General features: G+C 37.4%; 2 protein-coding genes across 2 annotated transcripts in view; both read right to left on the reverse strand.

Annotated features, from left to right (window-relative positions):
- The window catches only part of LOC111504778 (glyceraldehyde-3-phosphate dehydrogenase), a 49,061-nt gene extending 36,898 nt beyond the window's left edge, over nt 1-12,163 (reverse strand). Inside the window, exons 1-3 of the mRNA XM_074181828.1 lie at nt 11,652-12,163; nt 11,454-11,601; nt 11,280-11,395 (exon numbers count right to left, since the gene is read on the reverse strand). Coding sequence (XP_074037929.1) covers nt 11,280-11,395; nt 11,454-11,601; nt 11,652-11,729 — 342 coding nt within the window. The 5' untranslated portion in view covers nt 11,730-12,163. The remainder of the gene's footprint in view (nt 1-11,279; nt 11,396-11,453; nt 11,602-11,651) is intronic.
- Nucleotides 12,164-17,280: 5,117 nt separating this feature from the next.
- Nucleotides 17,281-18,135, reverse strand: LOC141485329 (uncharacterized). Its single transcript, XM_074181822.1, has one exon. It carries the CDS (start codon nt 18,133-18,135, stop codon nt 17,281-17,283), a length of 855 nt encoding a protein of 284 aa, XP_074037923.1.
- Between the last annotated feature and the right edge of the window lie 649 nt (nt 18,136-18,784).

Consider the following 18,784-nt stretch of genomic DNA (forward strand, 5'->3'; position numbering starts at 1 on the left):
TGAACACCTTTGACTTTCTGCAAATATAGAATGGCCCAAGTTTTCAAATATAAACAACGAACAAGATCGCGAAGCTAAGGCTTTTGCAGTTAGAAGCGGACTAACTCAGATTATAAATGACACAACCAGTATTCTTGACCGTGATGGAAAATATGCTAGTCTTCTGGATTTATACCTAACAACCAATCCAGACACCAGACACCATAATGCCTACATTGGGCTCTTCTGACCACAAACTCATTGCAGTATTGAGTGAATTACCGATGAATATTGGGGAACAATCTGAGCTGCGCAAAGTTTGGCATTACAGATTTGCTGAGTGGGAGAATCTTCAAACCGAACTAGGTTTGTTGATGCTCGCAACAGCTGCAAACTTAGAATGAATGAAAGCAAAGAACTTCACAATTAGAGAATTAGAGGTAAATTACTTGTCAATCCCAACGGGTCTAGATCAAATCATCTAAAGGAACAATTCGTTCAGGCCAGTCTCAACACCCTACACAGTAGGTTAATGGACTGACACCTATCAGAAAACAATTACTCCCCTGGCTAATACCACGAAGGGCGTTGGATTATATCCGACAGGTGTCAGTGCAGGATTCTTCACAGAAGTTATTCCTGCATATGCTGTTGGCAATACAACTGCCGCAATAGATTTTCAATTATTGGAACACACTTGCAGACCGGTTTCGGGCTGTTTGGCCACTCGTCAGTGCAAGGTAGTGTATATCATCAACATAAAGTCGATGATTTCCGATAATTGAAAATCGAATTCCGTCAGAGTATCATTCCTCGAACTAAGCTGAAGACTACAACAAACAACAGGTTTGTCGTCGCTCCATCTGCCTGTGAACGAGGTAACCAACTGCATATCCAAATTTGCCCAATTCCTCGTAAAAGGAAAAAAATCTTTCACGTATAGTCAGTGGGCATACTTGAAGACTGGCTATAAATCAAATCATCTAAAGGAACAATTCGTTCAGGCCAGTCTCAACACCCTACACAGTAGGTTAATGGACTGACACCTATCAGAAAACAACTACTCCCCTGGCTAATACCACGAAGGGCGTTGGATTATATCCGACAGGTGTCAGTGCAGGATTCTTCACAGAAGTTATTCCTGCATATGCTGTTGGCAATACAACTGCCGCAATAGATTTTCAATTATTGGAACACACTTGCAGACCGGTTTCGGGCTGTTTGGCCACTCGTCAGTGCAAGGTAGTGTATATCATCAACATAAAGTCGATGATTTCCGATAATTGAAAATCGAATTCCGTCAGAGTATCATTCCTCGAACTAAGCTGAAGACTACAACAAACAACAGGTTTGTCGTCGCTCCATCTGCCTGTGAACGAGGTAACCAACTGCATATCCAAATTTGCCCAATTCCTCGTAAAAGGAAAAAAATCTTTCACGTATAGTCAGTGGGCATACTTGAAGACTGGCTATAAATCAAATCATCTAAAGGAACAATTCGTTCAGGCCAGTCTCAACACCCTACACAGTAGGTTAATGGACTGACACCTATCAGAAAACAACTACTCCCCTGGCTAATACCACGAAGGGCGTTGGATTATATCCGACAGGTGTCAGTGCAGGATTCTTCACAGAAGTTATTCCTGCATATGCTGTTGGCAATACAACTGCCGCAATAGATTTTCAATTATTGGAACACACTTGCAGACCGGTTTCGGGCTGTTTGGCCACTCGTCAGTGCAAGGTAGTGTATATCATCAACATAAAGTCGATGATTTCCGATAATTGAAAATCGAATTCCGTCAGAGTATCATTCCTCGAACTAAGCTGAAGACTACAACAAACAACAGGTTTGTCGTCGCTCCATCTGCCTGTGAACGAGGTAACCAACTGCATATCCAAATTTGCCCAATTCCTCGTAAAAGGAAAAAAATCTTTCACGTATAGTCAGTGGGCATACTTGAAGACTGGCTATAAATCAAATCATCTAAAGGAACAATTCGTTCAGGCCAGTCTCAACACCCTACACAGTAGGTTAATGGACTGGCCTGAACGAATTGTTCCTTTAGATGATTTGATTTATAGCCAGTCTTCAAGTATGCCCACTGACTATACGTGAAAGATTTTTTTCCTTTTACGAGGAATTGGGCAAATTTGGATATGCAGTTGGTTACCTCGTTCACAGGCAGATGGAGCGACGACAAACCTGTTGTTTGTTGTAGTCTTCAGCTTAGTTCGAGGAATGATACTCTGACGGAATTCGATTTTCAATTATCGGAAATCATCGACTTTATGTTGATGATATACACTACCTTGCACTGACGAGTGGCCAAACAGCCCGAAACCGGTCTGCAAGTGTGTTCCAATAATTGAAAATCTATTGCGGCAGTTGTATTGCCAACAGCATATGCAGGAATAACTTCTGTGAAGAATCCTGCACTGACACCTGTCGGATATAATCCAACGCCCTTCGTGGTATTAGCCAGGGGAGTAGTTGTTTTCTGATAGGTGTCAGTCCATTAACCTACTGTGTAGGGTGTTGAGACTGGCCTGAACGAATTGTTCCTTTAGATGATTTGATTTATAGCCAGTCTTCAAGTATGCCCACTGACTATACGTGAAAGGGTCTAGATCATTCGGGTCGTTAGCTAAAGCTGTTAATCAAAACTTCACAAAAACCACAATTCCACCACTAACAGGCAGGTTGGCTGTCCTTGTTCATCTTTCACTGCCTGAACCACAGTGCATGCTGTTTTTGGCGAGTGCATTGGCTTGGGATGTGGGGGCTTGAGCAAACCGCCCATCAGATGCCTGCTTCCACGTAGCCCCGTTGGATACGGGAATGACAAGGATGACTTAATCCTAAGGTGTGTGTATCCGTGCCTAAAGGATGAATGACACTTAAAAATTATTTCTGACGCTGAGTCTACAGAGAAGATGGATGTCGAGCTTACGACTTCAACTGACCTCCCTGCAAATTTAGATCAGGAGCGAGAACTTCTCAACTCTCCAACTCCTGATCCAATAACTGAACCTAAAAAAAAGGTTTGGTGGTGCAGCCGGGAAACGGGTTCATTTCTCAGGTAGCGCGAAGTACAGGTAGATAAAAAACCATATTTACCTACTTTAAAGTAGGAACGCTAATATTTAAATATTTTTAAAGAATATTATGTAAAATTAAAATTCAATACTTCCACACATTTTCCGTGGACCATTACTTCTGGTAGACGTCTTGAAGGTTATATATATATATATATATATATATATATATATATATATATATATATATATATATATATATATATATATATATATATATATATACATCGGAAAAGTCTAGGGATATTTTTATAACATACTAAATATCATAAAAATAAATGCATGAGGTCGTTTAATTTCGATTAAATTGGTACACTCGACCACCATGTAGATTTCTATGCGTTGAAGAAAGCCTGCAAAACGGTAACTAATCTTTTATCAAGTTTTTTACAAACTGTAGGTTTTCGGCTAAAATGAATAATCTGAAAGTGTCGAGTTTGTACATTCTATGCCGTTCTTGCTCAGCAATTAAACTCGAAATATTGTGCTTTAACATGGAACGCCATCACTTACCATTGGCTGAGATGAATAGAGCTGTAGGGCTTCTTCAAGGTGGCATGCGACAAAATGATGTAGCTCTTCGTTTGGGGGTCTCCCAAAGTGTTATCAGTCGATTGTGGCGGCGTTTCCGTGAAACTGGCAGTCCAGCCGAACAACATCCAGGACGAGGACGCGCTACAACTGCAGTTCAAGACCGATTTTTGGTCTTAACCGCAAGAAGACAACCGACAATCACAGCACCTGAGTTGGTTAACGTGTTGCAGCAGACGCACCAGGTAACCATTGGTCGTGATTGTCAGAAATCGACTGCATGAAGCAGATCTCCACAACAGAAGGTCACTTAGATGTCCACCTTTGTCGAGAGGCAATCGCGGTAGAAGATTAGAGTGGTGTCAAGAACATCAAAACTGGGATGCAAATGATTGGGTCACAGTTTTGTTTACAGACGAATCCAGATTTGGATTTTATCCAGATTCTCGTCGAGTAAGACTGTGGAGACGACCTTGAAATAATGAACGTTTGAGACACGTCCAGGAAGTCCACACATACAGAGGTGGTACAGTAATGCTATGGGGCGGAATCATGATCGGCGGCAGAACCAATCTCGTTTTTCCAAATCGCTCCCTCACAGCTCGACAGTACCTGGACACCATTCTTCTACCTATTGTCTGTCCGTTTGCTGGTGCTGTTGGTGAAAACTTCCACCTAATGCACGATAATGCTCGTCCACATGTCGCGCGTCTAGTGACTGACTGGCTCACCAACGAAGGAGTTGATGTATTGCCATGGCCAGCACAATCACCGGACCTGAATCCCATCGAACATGTGTGGGACATGCTTCAACGAAGAATTACTCCGCATATGGGGAACATTCACACAACGTTTCAATTGAGAGAGCTTTTAATCGCTGAATGAGCAAATTTACGATAGATGCACGATAGATGTAGGGCCGTAATAAACCAGCGTGGAGGCCATACTTTGTACTGATTCCAATTTTTTTTGTATTATGATTTTTTTTCGGGGTGCCAAAGAAGAGCCATATTTTTTTTAGTTTTGCTTATATGCGCACTCAGTATTTTTGACCATTTAATAAATTTTGTTGTAAGTTACATTCGTTTAATAATCACCCGTCAACTTTTTTTCCCTAAAGCGATCTAAAAAAAATTATTGCCATTTTTAAAAATATCCCTAGACTTTTCCGATGTCTGTATATATATTATCTTAGGTACTATTTTAAGACCCTTTGTATTAGTTTGTATGCGGCCAGACCAATCCGAAGGGCCAATCATCCCCCCAGACGCCATGAAACTTTAACTGTGAGCGTGAGAGCATTATTCATACGTATGAATGCGAGTGAAAGCACTACATTGCTCCAGTATATCCATTGATTATAAAATTGATATTGTAAAAATTTTATCATATCCAATTACTCACGTGCCTTTATCTATGTGCCATTTTGATGGTGCAATTTGTAAAACTCCAAAATCTGCTCTGATGAAATCTTTAGAGAAAGATATTGAGCATTGTCCACCGTACATTTTGACAGTTGATGTTTTTTTATTCTTCACTCTATGAAAGATGTTCCTAATTTGGAAACATTTCAAAGAAAATGTTAACACAATTAAATGCCACCAAAATTGACATTATTACGACCAATATTTCACTTCTTCCATAAAGGATTGTGAGAGATTTATCCGACAAGAATGTACACAACTGGATTTCACTATAACTGGGCCAATTCGACCTGCTGATTTTGGAAGAGAATTAAGAAATTCCGACTTTAAACAGGCACTCGTAAATTTCTTTATTTCACATTGGGCTACAGACGAGATGGTACCTTTTAGTGTAAATGAATTGAAAAAAGTTAATTTCCTAGAATGTCATTCTTATAGTGTCATTGATAATACAGTTGTATCAAGTATTGATGAAAATTTATCGTGCCCAGAGCATGAAGAAGCGGACACAAAAATTATTTATCATGTATGTAATATCGATACTCAAGCAAACATTGTCATCAGATGTGCTGATACTGATGTATCAGTTATAATACAGGCTGATTCACGGTGGATGGCACATTAGACGTTTCTGGTGAACCAGACAACGGATCACTTTGAAAGTTTAATGGAGGGCATATTCGGACATTCTCTAGCCAACTAAAATATTTTCGACAATGCGGTGTTGCTGCTTCTATTAGAAAGCAGTAGCAACTTTGATTTTTCAAATGGAACACTCTGTATATAATATTATTTTTGGAATCTCCAACAATTGCCCGACAACTTTTCTTGATATTTCCCTATACCTATCTGTTACCGTTTTCGAAATAAAAATTAATTTCAATTTTTTTCTTCGAAAATCATGACTTCTAAAAATGCCGATATCTTTTAGTTAAGAAGTACTATGATATCGAAATTTGGTTTGGAGTTAGGTGATACTTGAACACTTCCCACACGTCAGCCTAATCTCCGTTACTTCAATACAGGGTGGTAAAAAAATACAGTTTTTTCGTTTGCTTGAAAAAGTTGCTGAAATTTGATTATTTTAAATGGAACACCCTGTATATTATTGAAAATTCGGAAAGCTGCTGAAATTTGCTTCCTTTCTATGTATATCATACCTATACCTAACTAGTCAAGTTTCGGACTTATGAACATTTATTTGTGAAAATGTCCCTTCAGAATGGTATTTCCATTCGGTATTTGGTAAGCAGGCCATGATTACTATTTGACAGTAGCGTTGTGACATTATCTTAATAATATCGACATTTTCGTCACTTCAGAAGTTGCAAATACCTTCAAAACGATGGAACAAAACTATTCAAACGAAGTTCTTATGAATTTGTTTATTATTTTTGGACAGTGTGACAAAATTATCAGCAGAACATGTAGAAAGTTCAATGAAATGTATCCGAATCTACCGCCAATGAACCTCAAGAAATTTATACGAATTCAGAACAATTTCAATATGTTTGGATAAACTTTAAAAAAGCACCAAGAAACTTGAAATTGGAAATATTGATATGAATAATTATAAAAAAGTAAAACAATCTTGTGGAATATTTCAAAATATGTTCGAATCGCTGGCCGTTCACTTCCAAGCACTTTAAAATGCGGGTGTTGACTGCTTTCGTGGTGGCAGATCTGATTTCATTGGGATCCAAATCTTCAAATGTTTGGGCAATCCTTTCTAACAATTCATCTCTCGAACGCACGGGTATTTTGTAAACTTTTTCTTTAAACATTCCCTACAAATAAAAATCTAATGGATTAAGATCGGGTGATCTCGCTGGCCAATTCCATGGTCCCAAGCGCCTCATCCACCGATCGTCAAATAGTCTATCCAGTTCTGCGTTCACTTCTCTTGTGCAATGTGCAGGAGCTCCGTCTAGTTGGTACCAACAGTTTCGATAATCTTCGAGTGGCAGATTATCCACGAAACTGTCTACAGTATTCTCCAAAATATTCAGGTAGCTTCTGGATGTTAATGACTCCTCGTATATCACGTACCTCAATTTGTTGTCCATCAACATGCAGAAGACATCAAAACTAAATTTTTCTTGAATTCCGGCTTCTTTTGTGACGTGAGGATTTTCACTGGACCAATAATGACGATTTTTTCTATTGAAAATCCCTTCTCTCGAAAATTTCGATTCATCAATCCAAATAATTTTATTTAAAAAAAGTGGATCTTCTTGAATGCGTGTCAACAACATTTCACAAAATTCTACTCTCTGTTGAGGATCTTGAGGCTTCATTGTTTGAATTTTGGTGAATTTATAATCATGCATTTTATGTCTTCGCAAGATTCTTTGAACCGATGAATATTTTATACCCAAATCTTCTTCAGCACTTCTTATCGATGACTCGGGAAATGCGTGAAAATATGCTAAGACATTAATCTGGTTGTCTTCGAAAGTTACGGGTCGAGGCAAGTTTCTTGGTGCTTTTAAAGTTGATCCAAATGCATTGAAATTGTTCTGAATTCGTATAAATTTCTTGAGGTTCATTGGCGATAGATTCGGATACATTTCATTGAACTTTCTACATGTTCTGCTGATAATTTTGTCACACTGTCCAAAAATAATAAACAAATTCATAAGAACTTCGTTTGAATAGTTTTGTTCCATCGTTTTGAAGGTATTTGCAACTTCTGAAGTGACGAAAATGTCGATATTATTAGGAGAATGTCACAACGCTACTGTCAAATAATAATCACGGCCTGCTTACCAAATACCGAATGGAAATACCATTCTGAAGGGACATTTTCACAAATAAATGTTCATAAGTCCGAAACTTGATTAGTTAGGTATAGGTATGATATACATAGAAAGAAAGCAAATTTCAGCAGCTTTCCGAATTTTCAATAATATACAGGGTGTTCCATTTAAAATAATCAAATTTCAGCAACTTTTTCAAGCAAACGAAAAAACTGTATTTTTTTACCACCCTGTATTGAAGTAACGGAGATTAGGCTGACGTGTGGGAAGTGTCCAAGCATCACCTAACTCCAAACCAAATTTCGATATCATAGTACTTCTTAACTAAAAGATATCGGCATTTTTAGAAGTCATGATTTTCGAAGAAAAAAATTGAAATGAATTTTTATTTCGAAAACGGTAACAGATAGGTATAGGGAAATATCAAGAAAAGTTGTCGGGCAATTGTTGGAGATTCCAAAAATAATATTATATACAGAGTGTTCCATTTGAAAAATCAAAGTTGCTACTGCTTTCTAATAGAAGCGGCAACACCGCATTGTCGAAAATATTTTAGTTGGCTAGAGAATGTCCGAATATGCCCTCCATTAAATTTTCGAAGTGATCCGTTGTCTGGTTCACCAGAAACGTCTAATGTGCCATCCACCGTGAATCAGCCTGTATAATGTTGAGTCATATGCATCATTTGAAAGATGATAATTCTCACGTTTGGGTACTTACAGGCACCGGAAACAAACAAAGATATGTAGATTTATCCAAAATCTACGGCAACTAGGGGTCGTCTGTATGTAGAAGCTTAATAGGCTTCCATGCTATCACAGGATGTGACTATAATCCTGCTTTCCTTAAGACAGGCAAGCAAAGAACTTTTAAAATACTCAAAAAATCTCCTGAATATCAGCAAATGTTCTTTAAATTTGGTGATCTTGAATTATTTATTGATAAAGATAAGGAAAAAAATGTATTTGATGTAATAAAAAAATTCATCTGCGAGTTATATAATGTCTCCGGAATAAATGATGTAGATGATGCGCGGCTGCAGCTTTTCATAAATACATAATATGCAGTTGCCAATGTAAATGAAGAATGCCATCAACAAAATGTAAGAAATTTTGACGCAAGTAATTTACCACCATGTAAAACTGAATTACTTCAACAATTTAGACGAGCAAATTATATTGCAAGTGTCTGGAGCAATGCTCATATGAAGCATTCCAGCAATTTAAGACCTGAAATTAGTGGGTGGATTTTAAAAGTTAGCCAGTATGATTTCAACTGGTTTGATGGAGATCAATTGCCTAGTTATGTGAGCGAATCACTTGAAAACGAATTAGGTATTTACTTTCATTTTAAATTATTTCAATATACTTGTATAGCTATTCATAACATCATTGAATTATTTATTTTTGCAGAGAAGTCAAGTATCAATAAAGATGATGGTGAAGATGAATTAAATATTCGATTTGATGAGGAAAGTAGGAACTCAGATAATGATGACAATGGAGATGAATAATTTGGAATAAAATAAATATTTTTTTAAATAACAATTTTATAATTCTACTCTTGAAATAATACCAAAAATGATATTCCTCATCTTCCTAATTACTCCAAATATTTTAAGGTGTCTGGAGGAATAATAGGCCCTTCGGATTGGTCTGGCCGCATACAAAGGGTCTTAAAATAGTACCTAAGAAAATATAAATGAAGTTTAGGTTTGCTACTATAACGTAGTTTACCTAATTTTTTCATAACCTTCAAGACGTCTGGCAGAAGTAATGGCCCACGGAAAGTGTCTGGCAGTAATGAATTTTAATTTGCAAATAACATTCTTAAAAAAATATTCAAATATTAGCGTTTCTACTTCAACGTAGGTAAGTAAGGTTTTTATCTACCTGTACTTCGCGCTACTTGAGAAATGGCCCCGCTTTCAAGCTAATGGGTACGCATACCTCTTAACAAGGCATTGAACTAATAATCCTGAAAATTTCAACTTTGCTAAAATGACGTAGGTCTGGGGGCTCTGGGATCTTAGACCAAGAGCGTCCAATGCATCCCGAAAAAGTCACTGTTTGGCGGCGTCATCGGTCCATATTTTTTTGAGAACGACGTTGGCCAGGCCATCACTATCAACGGCAAGCACTATAGGTTACCAACTTCTTCTGGCCTAATTTGAATGATCTGGACACCAATGACATGCGGTTTCAACAGGGACGGCGTTACGTGCCACACATCTCATGCCACATTGGATATTCTCCACGAGCGATTTGAGGGCATGGTCACTTCACGTCGAGGTGATGTGAACTGGCCACCGAGAAAGTGCGATTTTCTTTGTGGGGTTCTTTTATTATTTGCAACAGCAAATACATCGGTTGCAATCTTGCAACAGCAAATACATCGGTTGCAATCTTGCAACAGCAAATACATCGGCCAGAGCCGACGAGCGATTAAAACCCGCTTCAAGGAGCATTGTGCACACATGAAATACGGAAGGATAGAAAAATCCAGTGTCGCCCAAAATGCTCTAGACAAGGACCACAGAATTGGTGAAAACAATCTGAAACTGATTAGGCATGTGCATGACACCAGGTTACTCGATGCATGTGAGAGTCTAGAAATAGCAAAATGTAAAAACAGCATGATAAGGGACCCATCCCGTTTAGCCCGCTTTTTAATCTTCTGTTAGGAAGAGAATAATTACTAAGAACTTGCAGGTAGTTAATTACCGAGAAATTCCATATTGGACTTCGGGTATACAACCTCAAGTAATAAATTTTAGTATATAAGGACTAACCAGACTAGACTAGGTATCAATTTTCTTCTCCTGAGGATGCTAACTTTGTTGGCGAAACGCGCGTTGAGTGCAAAAATATCAGTTTGGTGTTAGGGCAATTGATCTCGAAAAAAGTTATTCAACTTTCACACCAAAGGTTCCAATCTCATCGTTATTCATACGCCAGAGTCATGGAAAATTGGACGCTCCACCCAGAGAAGCCATGGCGGACATTTGAACGATGTTATATTCCACACATAATGGCATCAATAGGTCTTTCAAACGAATAAAAAAGTCGAAGCTATCTCACACAAACTTTGTTTTATTCAAATTCGAAGATAGGAAGCGTTTAATGAAATACTCTATATTTGAGTTTTTTATGAAGAAATTAACTCAGTTGTTCAACTGTGAACATATTTGAAATATGTTTGTATTCCTATATACAAAAATAGTGTTGATAATGTTGTAATAAATGCCAAAATATGTTTTCCAACTGGACATGATAAAATAATATTTTTATCCTGAATGCTAAACATACAGAATCCTATATTTTTGTTTAGAATCTGTAGGTGAATAGGCAACCTACAGTTCTTAGAAATGAAAGTGATTCGTTTTCAGAATATTCCTATGAAATGAACTGAAAGAGAAAATTACAAAATGTGGTGAAGTGACTGATTAAATATTTTTTAAATTCAGAATAGCATATGCTTTACTTACGGAAGCTTTATTACAATTGGCGTTTTGTCCAGTTGTATCAATAACGTATTCAACGTTACATTTTTTCCACGGAATTTGTTCTATTTTATTCTCACTTGTTACCTCTACCCTTTGACCTAAAATGATGAACATTGCAAAAGTTTTCAGATATTTTGTTCACGCAAAACTTTTTACCATCTACCATAATAGATGACCCCATTTCAACTACTTCAGATTTGAATTTTCCGTAAAGAGAATCATTTTTTAGCAGGTAAGCCATACTTTCTGTGGTCAAATGGGGATCATTTATCATCAGAATTCTTGAAACATCGGAAGCACATTTCTGAAAATCATGTATTCAATTAAATCACGTTATTTGAAAATTTCCTATACCTTCTTGCACGCATTGATTGCTATCCTCAATAGTTGTTTGCCTAGTCTTCCAAAACCATTTAATCCGATTCTAACCATGCTAATTCTTCAAAATCCAAGTGCAATCAAAATGTCGTAAAATATTCGTTTCTGTCAAATACAAGATTTGTCAAGAACATCTAATTGTTTTTTGACATTTGTCTTTGGGATTGGGAGCTGTAGATTATAGTTTTGATATACCTCCAACTTCAGGTTTTATGACAAGGCCGCATGAACCTTTTTCCTGAAGTACGAAAAATCACTCACTAGCAGCGCTAGTAGTTCGGTAGGGACAAACACTGCCTAATCCTCATATAAACATATGGTAAAGTACAATTAAAAAAGAAAGTTTTTAACACTAGAAGATGTTCCTGGAGCAAAACTAAAATTTGCAACTGTAAAGGATAACAATGAATGTTGTAACATTAAAACGTTGGCTTGCATGCCGTAATTTAAAAGTAACTGGAAAAAAGTGAATTAATAGACAGGTTAGTATACAAACTCTAGTGAAAAAAGTAGCGGTAGATTCTGTAATGAAAGAAATTTAAAATAATTATGAATTTCAGATTCATTTCCGAGTGAAATGTGAATCAAATATAGATGGTAATGAAATAATTTTAATTAAATATGATAAAAATGAATATAGTTTAAAAAACGGTTGAGGTTATATCTTATTCTAATCAATGGTAATTAACTATGAAAAGTTTACTATTCACTTCATGTTTAGAGCATACATATGAATATTTATTTTTTTTTTCACTGTTTACTCCACTCTTCTCGAAGCATGTATCCATTTCCTACATCTAACCTTATTAATATGAGGTTTTATAAATGGTATAAAAAACACGTTGTCTTCCGGATATCGATTATCCGACGTACAATTTGCAAAACAGCAATGCTTTGTTGGCATTATACTAGCTCAAAATACTTTTTTATGTCATATTTATATCTTTAAATAATAAATTAATATTATGTAAATAACACTGGTTTACATGTGAATAGTTTATGTTTGTCCCTACTACTAGTGCTGCCCCTCGTGACACGTTCGCTGTACTATTCTATTCAATATATTTTTCGAAGTCAATATAAAAAACTATAATAATTTGGGAGACTGACGTGAAGTAAGAGTAATATCTATTATTAGCTACGCTAAATAACAATTGGAGATTCCAATCAGAAAAGTATGATCAGGTTTCAGATTTCCAATAGATATATTTTTGAGTAATATTTACCAACCTCACCTTGAGTAATTCATCTTTGTGTTGTGTTATTTTTGCCTTGTTGCAGCCCAGTGCGTCTCGACCTTGGGGAGGAGGTTGAAGTTTAAAAGCCTTCGACTTCATATGTTGTTAAAATATGATAATCTCTTTGACTTACCCTTTTTCTGCATCAATAGAGTTGTTCATCCTCTACACTGCACTGATGTAAGCCAATAAAGAAAACACATATCTGCAGTTTGCCCACCCCCTTCGTTTCTGCGCCTCTTTTCCCAGAGAAGAGTTTATCAGTTCTGGTGTTTGAAAACACTGATCGCGTACACGTGTTTTTGGATGTTGTTCTCATCAACGCATTGCAGTCAAGTGCAGAGATGGGCAACACTTGGTTGGAAAAGACAACACATACGAAGAAAGGGAAACAACAGGAGCCTACCTCACATTTGTGGTTCTAGTTAGATAACCTAAAATTTCCAGGATACACCCAACATGACCACGTAGACAACAACAGCTACCTGCATTACTTCCGGGTCCAGGATATAAATAGAGAAAAAGATGTAATCAAGTTGTTTGACCTGAATAAAAAAAAGAGAATTCACGGACATAGACTCTGGAAAAGAGGGCAACATATTGAGTTATCGAAAACAGGCTTCATCAGCCTGTTTTCTATAACTCAGTATGTTGCCAATCTTTGTACTTGGCTGCAACGCGCTGATATAAGGCCAATAGCCAAAAACACATGTTCGCGGTTTGCCTCTACCCTTATCTATAGGGCTTTGTCCGTGAGCTCTCCTGTTTTTAATATGTATAAATGTATTTTTTTAAGGACAAAACACAAGCATTACAGGAAAATCCTTAAGGCGCTCTGAGAGCGGCGCCTGTGCGAAAGTAAGTTAATACGTTCAAATGAACGTGTTGGCTTGCATGAGCATTTGATTATGAGAACGCTCTGTTCAAAGTGGGTGACACGCGAGCTCACTGTTGACTGAAAACAAGAACGTGTTGATGATTCTGAGCAATGTTTTGCCATATTTAAACATAACAAACCAAAATGTTTGCGTTAATATGTGACAATGGATGAAACATCGTTGTTTTATAATTTCACAAACAAATAGTATAGAATATAATTGAAACATGGATCCATCACTTCACTCCGGAATGAAAACGATAGTCATCTGAGTGGAGAATAATTGATGAACCTCGTCGAAAGCGCCCGAAAGCATAACAATCGGCTGGAAAGGTTATGGCCTCGGTATTTTGAGTTATGCATGGTGTAATATCCATCGACTATCTTGAGAAGGGAAATACCATCAACACTGAATATTATATAGCGTTATTGGAGCGTTTGAAGGCCGAAATTGCGTCTAAAAAAAAAGAAAGTGTTGCTTCATTAAGATAAATCATGAAGACAAATTAATGAAAACGATGGCAAAATTGCATGAAATGGGCTTCGAATTGCTCCCACGTACACCATATTCGCCAGATTTGGCTCCCAGTGACTACTGGCTGTTCGCAGACTTCAAAAAAATGTTCACCGGAAAGAAGTTTCGCTCGAATGAAAAGGTTATTGCTGAAACTGAGGCCTATTTCGAGGCAAAAGATACATCGTTCTACAAGTGTTATTGAAATGTTGAGGCGGCGCTGGAATGATTGTGTGGCTCTTGATGGAGATTACGTTTATATTCCAATTTTTCAACTCCGATATCTGTCAGTTTAAATTTTCCAGTATTTATAATCACTGAATATAAAATAAAACTCACTTACTGTGAAATATGAAGTGTCTACACATTATTAGTTGTGAAAACAACTATTTATGTAGTATAGAGGAATAGGAACCATATGAACTTTTCAATAAACATGAATTGCAGACGACTTACGTGTTCAGTTATCTCTCTTCGATGAACTCTATCATCCATTTGTAAAAGAAAGGGATGCTTTATAAAAGCATGATATATTTTATTGATGATAAGTGTGCATTCTTATCGTCTCAAGTTTACGTTTCTGTATCCTTCAAGGTACAGAACAACACTGAGATGCCATATTTTATGGTTTGGTTTTTCGTCTCTATCCAGCTAATATATATTACATACGACTCTAATGTGAAATTCGTGAGGAAGTTCTAAAATTAAAAATGCTAAATGATTGATCCAAGGGTTTCAACCCTTAAAACCAACCTCGATTTGACCGATTAATATTAGAAAATGAAAACTGGTTTCAGAATTGTTCACCTTACCTTTCTTCTGGGCGGATCCCTAGGCGACGACGAATTTCTAATCCAGGCCTTTTCTACGGTCGAGTAGGTAATGCACAACACAATTTTAATAATATTTTATTGGTTTTCGATCGACTGAGGGTTTTGGGGAATTTTGAATATTGAAGATATGTTGACCCGTCGTTCACCGTTTTGTCTCTGCCGAGTCAACGAGATAAGGACTTTGTTTTCCTGCACCAGTTTTTATCGTGCTCTTTTTTGTTTGAAAGATATCGCAGCAGATTAGACCAGTAAAATTTGAAATGAAATTATTGTAGAAAGAAAGGAAATAAAGAAAATGATTCTTGAAAAATAGTAATATATATTTTTCCCCAGATATTGACTTTATATACATATGAGCGAAATATTAACATTCTGCCCACCTAAAATACGAGAAGTATTTCACATCTCGTCCGATGTAGAAACCACGGGGAAAGGGCATAGCTTCACCAGTGGCCTTTTCAATAAACCCGTGTTAGTCTTTACCATAGCTACACGCGCAACGCCATCGTGTCCTGGATGAAGTTCTACAATTCTACCAATTTTCCACTCAAGAGGTGGAACTAATTCATTGTTAATTAGAACTAAGGTATCCCGACTGACATTGTGACAAGGATTAAGCCACTTATTTCGTTGTTGCAACGTATTCAAATAAGAGTCATGAAATATCACGTGCGAGGCGCTGCACTAACTGCCATCTACTAAGATGATTAAGAGACACAGCCGATAAGTCTGGTTCGGGAATAGTATTAAGCGGTTCCTGAGTTAGAAAATGACCCGGGGTCAAAACGGATAAATCGTTTGGGTCATTACTTAGAGGACAAAGAGGACGTGAATTTAGAATAGCCTCAACTTGACACAGAATGGTGTAGAACTCTTCATAACTCAATATTTGGGAACCAATAGTTCGAATAAGGTAGTTTTTCACTGATTTGATGCCAACCTCAAAAAGCCCGCCAAAATGAGTTGCTGACGGGGGGTTAAATGACCATTCGATGCGCTCAGTTGAAGCGGCTTGTTCCATAAGTCTGTTGAGCTCCCTATACGCTCCAACAAATGCAGTTCCATTATCAGAAAATAACTGACTACAGCGCCCTCGTCGAGCTACTAAACGTCGAAGAGCGGCGATGAAAGTTTCTGTAGTAAGATCTGACGTCAACTCTAAGTGTAAAGCTTTTGTGGCAGCACAAACAAACACACATATATAAACTTTCATTGATTTTGCGCCCCGTGCTTTACTAAAAACAATTGAAAAGGGCCCACCATAATCTACACCAACGATGGAGAATGGCTTAAATTGGTTAATCCTAAACGATGGTAAATTCCCCATGAAAGGTTGAAGAGGAGTTGGATTTATCTTAAAACAAGTAAGGCATTTGCTAAGACAGTGACGGATTGCCCTTCTAGAGCACGAAATCCAAAACTTTTGGGCTAAAAGAAATTGAAGTGTTTGAGGCCCTGGATATTTCTTGTGCGTGTCCTCAATAATTAGATATGTTAAACGGTGTTTGTTGGGAAGAAGAGCAGGATGTTTTTTGTCATACGACAATCCAGAGAATAACAAACGACCGCCCACCCTTAGAATACCATCTTCTTCAAGAATGGGGTTGAGTTTTCTTAAAGGTTTTGAAACGGGTTTGCACTCTTTAAGATTTTGAATGTTATTAGCAAATACAGAATTTTGAACATATCTGACTAAAACCATAAGAGCTTTATACAGTTCAAAATTAGAAAAATGGTTTGATTTTTGGTTTTCAGGTGAATTACGGTATTTAAAATTATGAATCAATCACAAAAAATTAGCAATAATAGTCTGCATTTTAGATAAACTCGAAAAATTCTGCAAAAGTTTATCGAAATAATTAGATGAAGTGAGAGCTGATAAAGAAATAGCTCGCTCTTCATCACCAGCTTGGGAAGAATTATGATCGGAAATACTATGTGGCCAAGTTTCTACATTTTGTTGTAACCAAATCGGCCCCGCCCACCATAAGGAACAGTCAAGAAGCTGAGATGGCAGCAATCGTCTGGAGCCAGGATCCGCCGGATTGTCTTCGGAGCGGACATGTCGCCAAGAAGATGGAGGAATTTTATCTTGGATGTAGGACACTCGATTTGAAAAGAAGGTTTTCTATCGATGTGGAGATCATTTGATGCAATCCAAGACAGTTGTAGAATCAGACCACGCTATGCCCTTGCTAAAATGAAGTTTGGAGGAATATGTGTTTAGAATAAAGCTGGTTAATCTAGCTAGCAGCACTGCAGCACATAGTTCAAGGCGAGAAAGCGATAATCGTTTCAGTGGTGCTATTTTGGATTTTGCACACACGAAAGTTACCTTAATGCCGTTTTTACTTAGATATCGAAAATAAATAACGGCAGCGTAACCTTTTTCGCTGCTATCAGCAAAGCCATGAAGCTCACATTTCAAGAATGTTTCCTCACATAAAGGTCCAGTTATTGAAAGATTTGAAATAAGTGGAAGTTCAGCTCTGTATTTCTCCCATTTTTCCAGGACGTCAATAGGAGGAACTTGATCCCAATCCAGTCCCATTGACCACAAATGCTGAATAAGATGTTTGGTAAAAAATGTTAAAGGTGCCAAAATACCGAGTGAATCAAATACTCGCGCCACAGATGACAAAATTGTCCGTTTTGTACAGGGATGGTCTAAAGATTCAACTGTGTATGAAAACGAATCACAACCTGGGTTCCATTTCAGACCTAAAATTTTTATAAAAGATATTTTTTTCGGCATTGAAAATGAGAAATGCTGCTGTCTATGTCCAGAAAGAATATTTCCAAGAAGTGAAGGATGAATGGCAGACCATTTGCGAAGTTCAAAACCTCCACTTTGCATGCATGCAATTAATTCTGACTGAAGCTGCTTAGCTTCATGCAAGTTTGGAATACTAGATACGATATCATCTATATAAAGATCAGAAACTAAGCCTTTAGAAGCCAGAGGAAATTTATCTTTTCCTTCTTCGGCTAATTGCATGACTGTTCTGAGAGCTAAATATGGCGAAGACTAAACTCCAAAAGTGACAACTTTAAGAGCATAGGATTTTATTGGATCGTTTGGGGTAAAACGCCAAAGAATAGGTACGTTGGTATTCTCGATGCTCAGATGCCACCATAATTTGACAGTACATTTTCTTGACATCTGCTGTGAACGTGTAAGGATGCAAACGAAAATTCAAAAGAATCGTAGAAATATCATTTTGTAATTTTGGGCCTGTTAAAAGAGTGTTATTAGGGCTTAGCCCAGCCGCGTCCTTGCAAGATGCATCGAACACCACTCGCACTTTGGTCGTAGTACTTCCTGGCTTGACTACATAATGATGTGGTGAGTAGTAGGTAGAAGGACGGTCGGAAAACGGTACTTCTTCCATGTAGCCCTAATCAACAAATTCTTTAATGCTCTCTGAATATGACTCGAAAAGAAGAAATCGACGTTCCAGTGAATATAATCGTCTTAATGCAATCGAATAGATATTTGAAAAGGAAGGTTTGCCATTTTTGAAAGGTAAAAAAAATTGAAATCTACCTGAAGTATCTCTAGAATGAATATTTTGGAAGATCGATTCACATAAAGTGTCTTCGGGTGAGTTGACCTCGATAGAAGGTATGTTTTCAATCTCCCAAAA

Source organism: Leptinotarsa decemlineata, unplaced genomic scaffold (assembly GCF_025532065.1).
Source record: "Leptinotarsa decemlineata unplaced genomic scaffold, Ldec_3_MD MMD2_tig00026316_RagTag_RagTag, whole genome shotgun sequence".
Classification (NCBI taxonomy): Eukaryota; Metazoa; Arthropoda; class Insecta; order Coleoptera; family Chrysomelidae; genus Leptinotarsa; species Leptinotarsa decemlineata.

What these genes read in the sequence shown, in the direction of transcription:
- LOC141485329 (XM_074181822.1), bottom strand. Translation starts at nt 18,135, where the DNA reads ATGCAATTAGCCGAAGAAGGAAAAGATAAATTTCCTCTGGCTTCTAAA.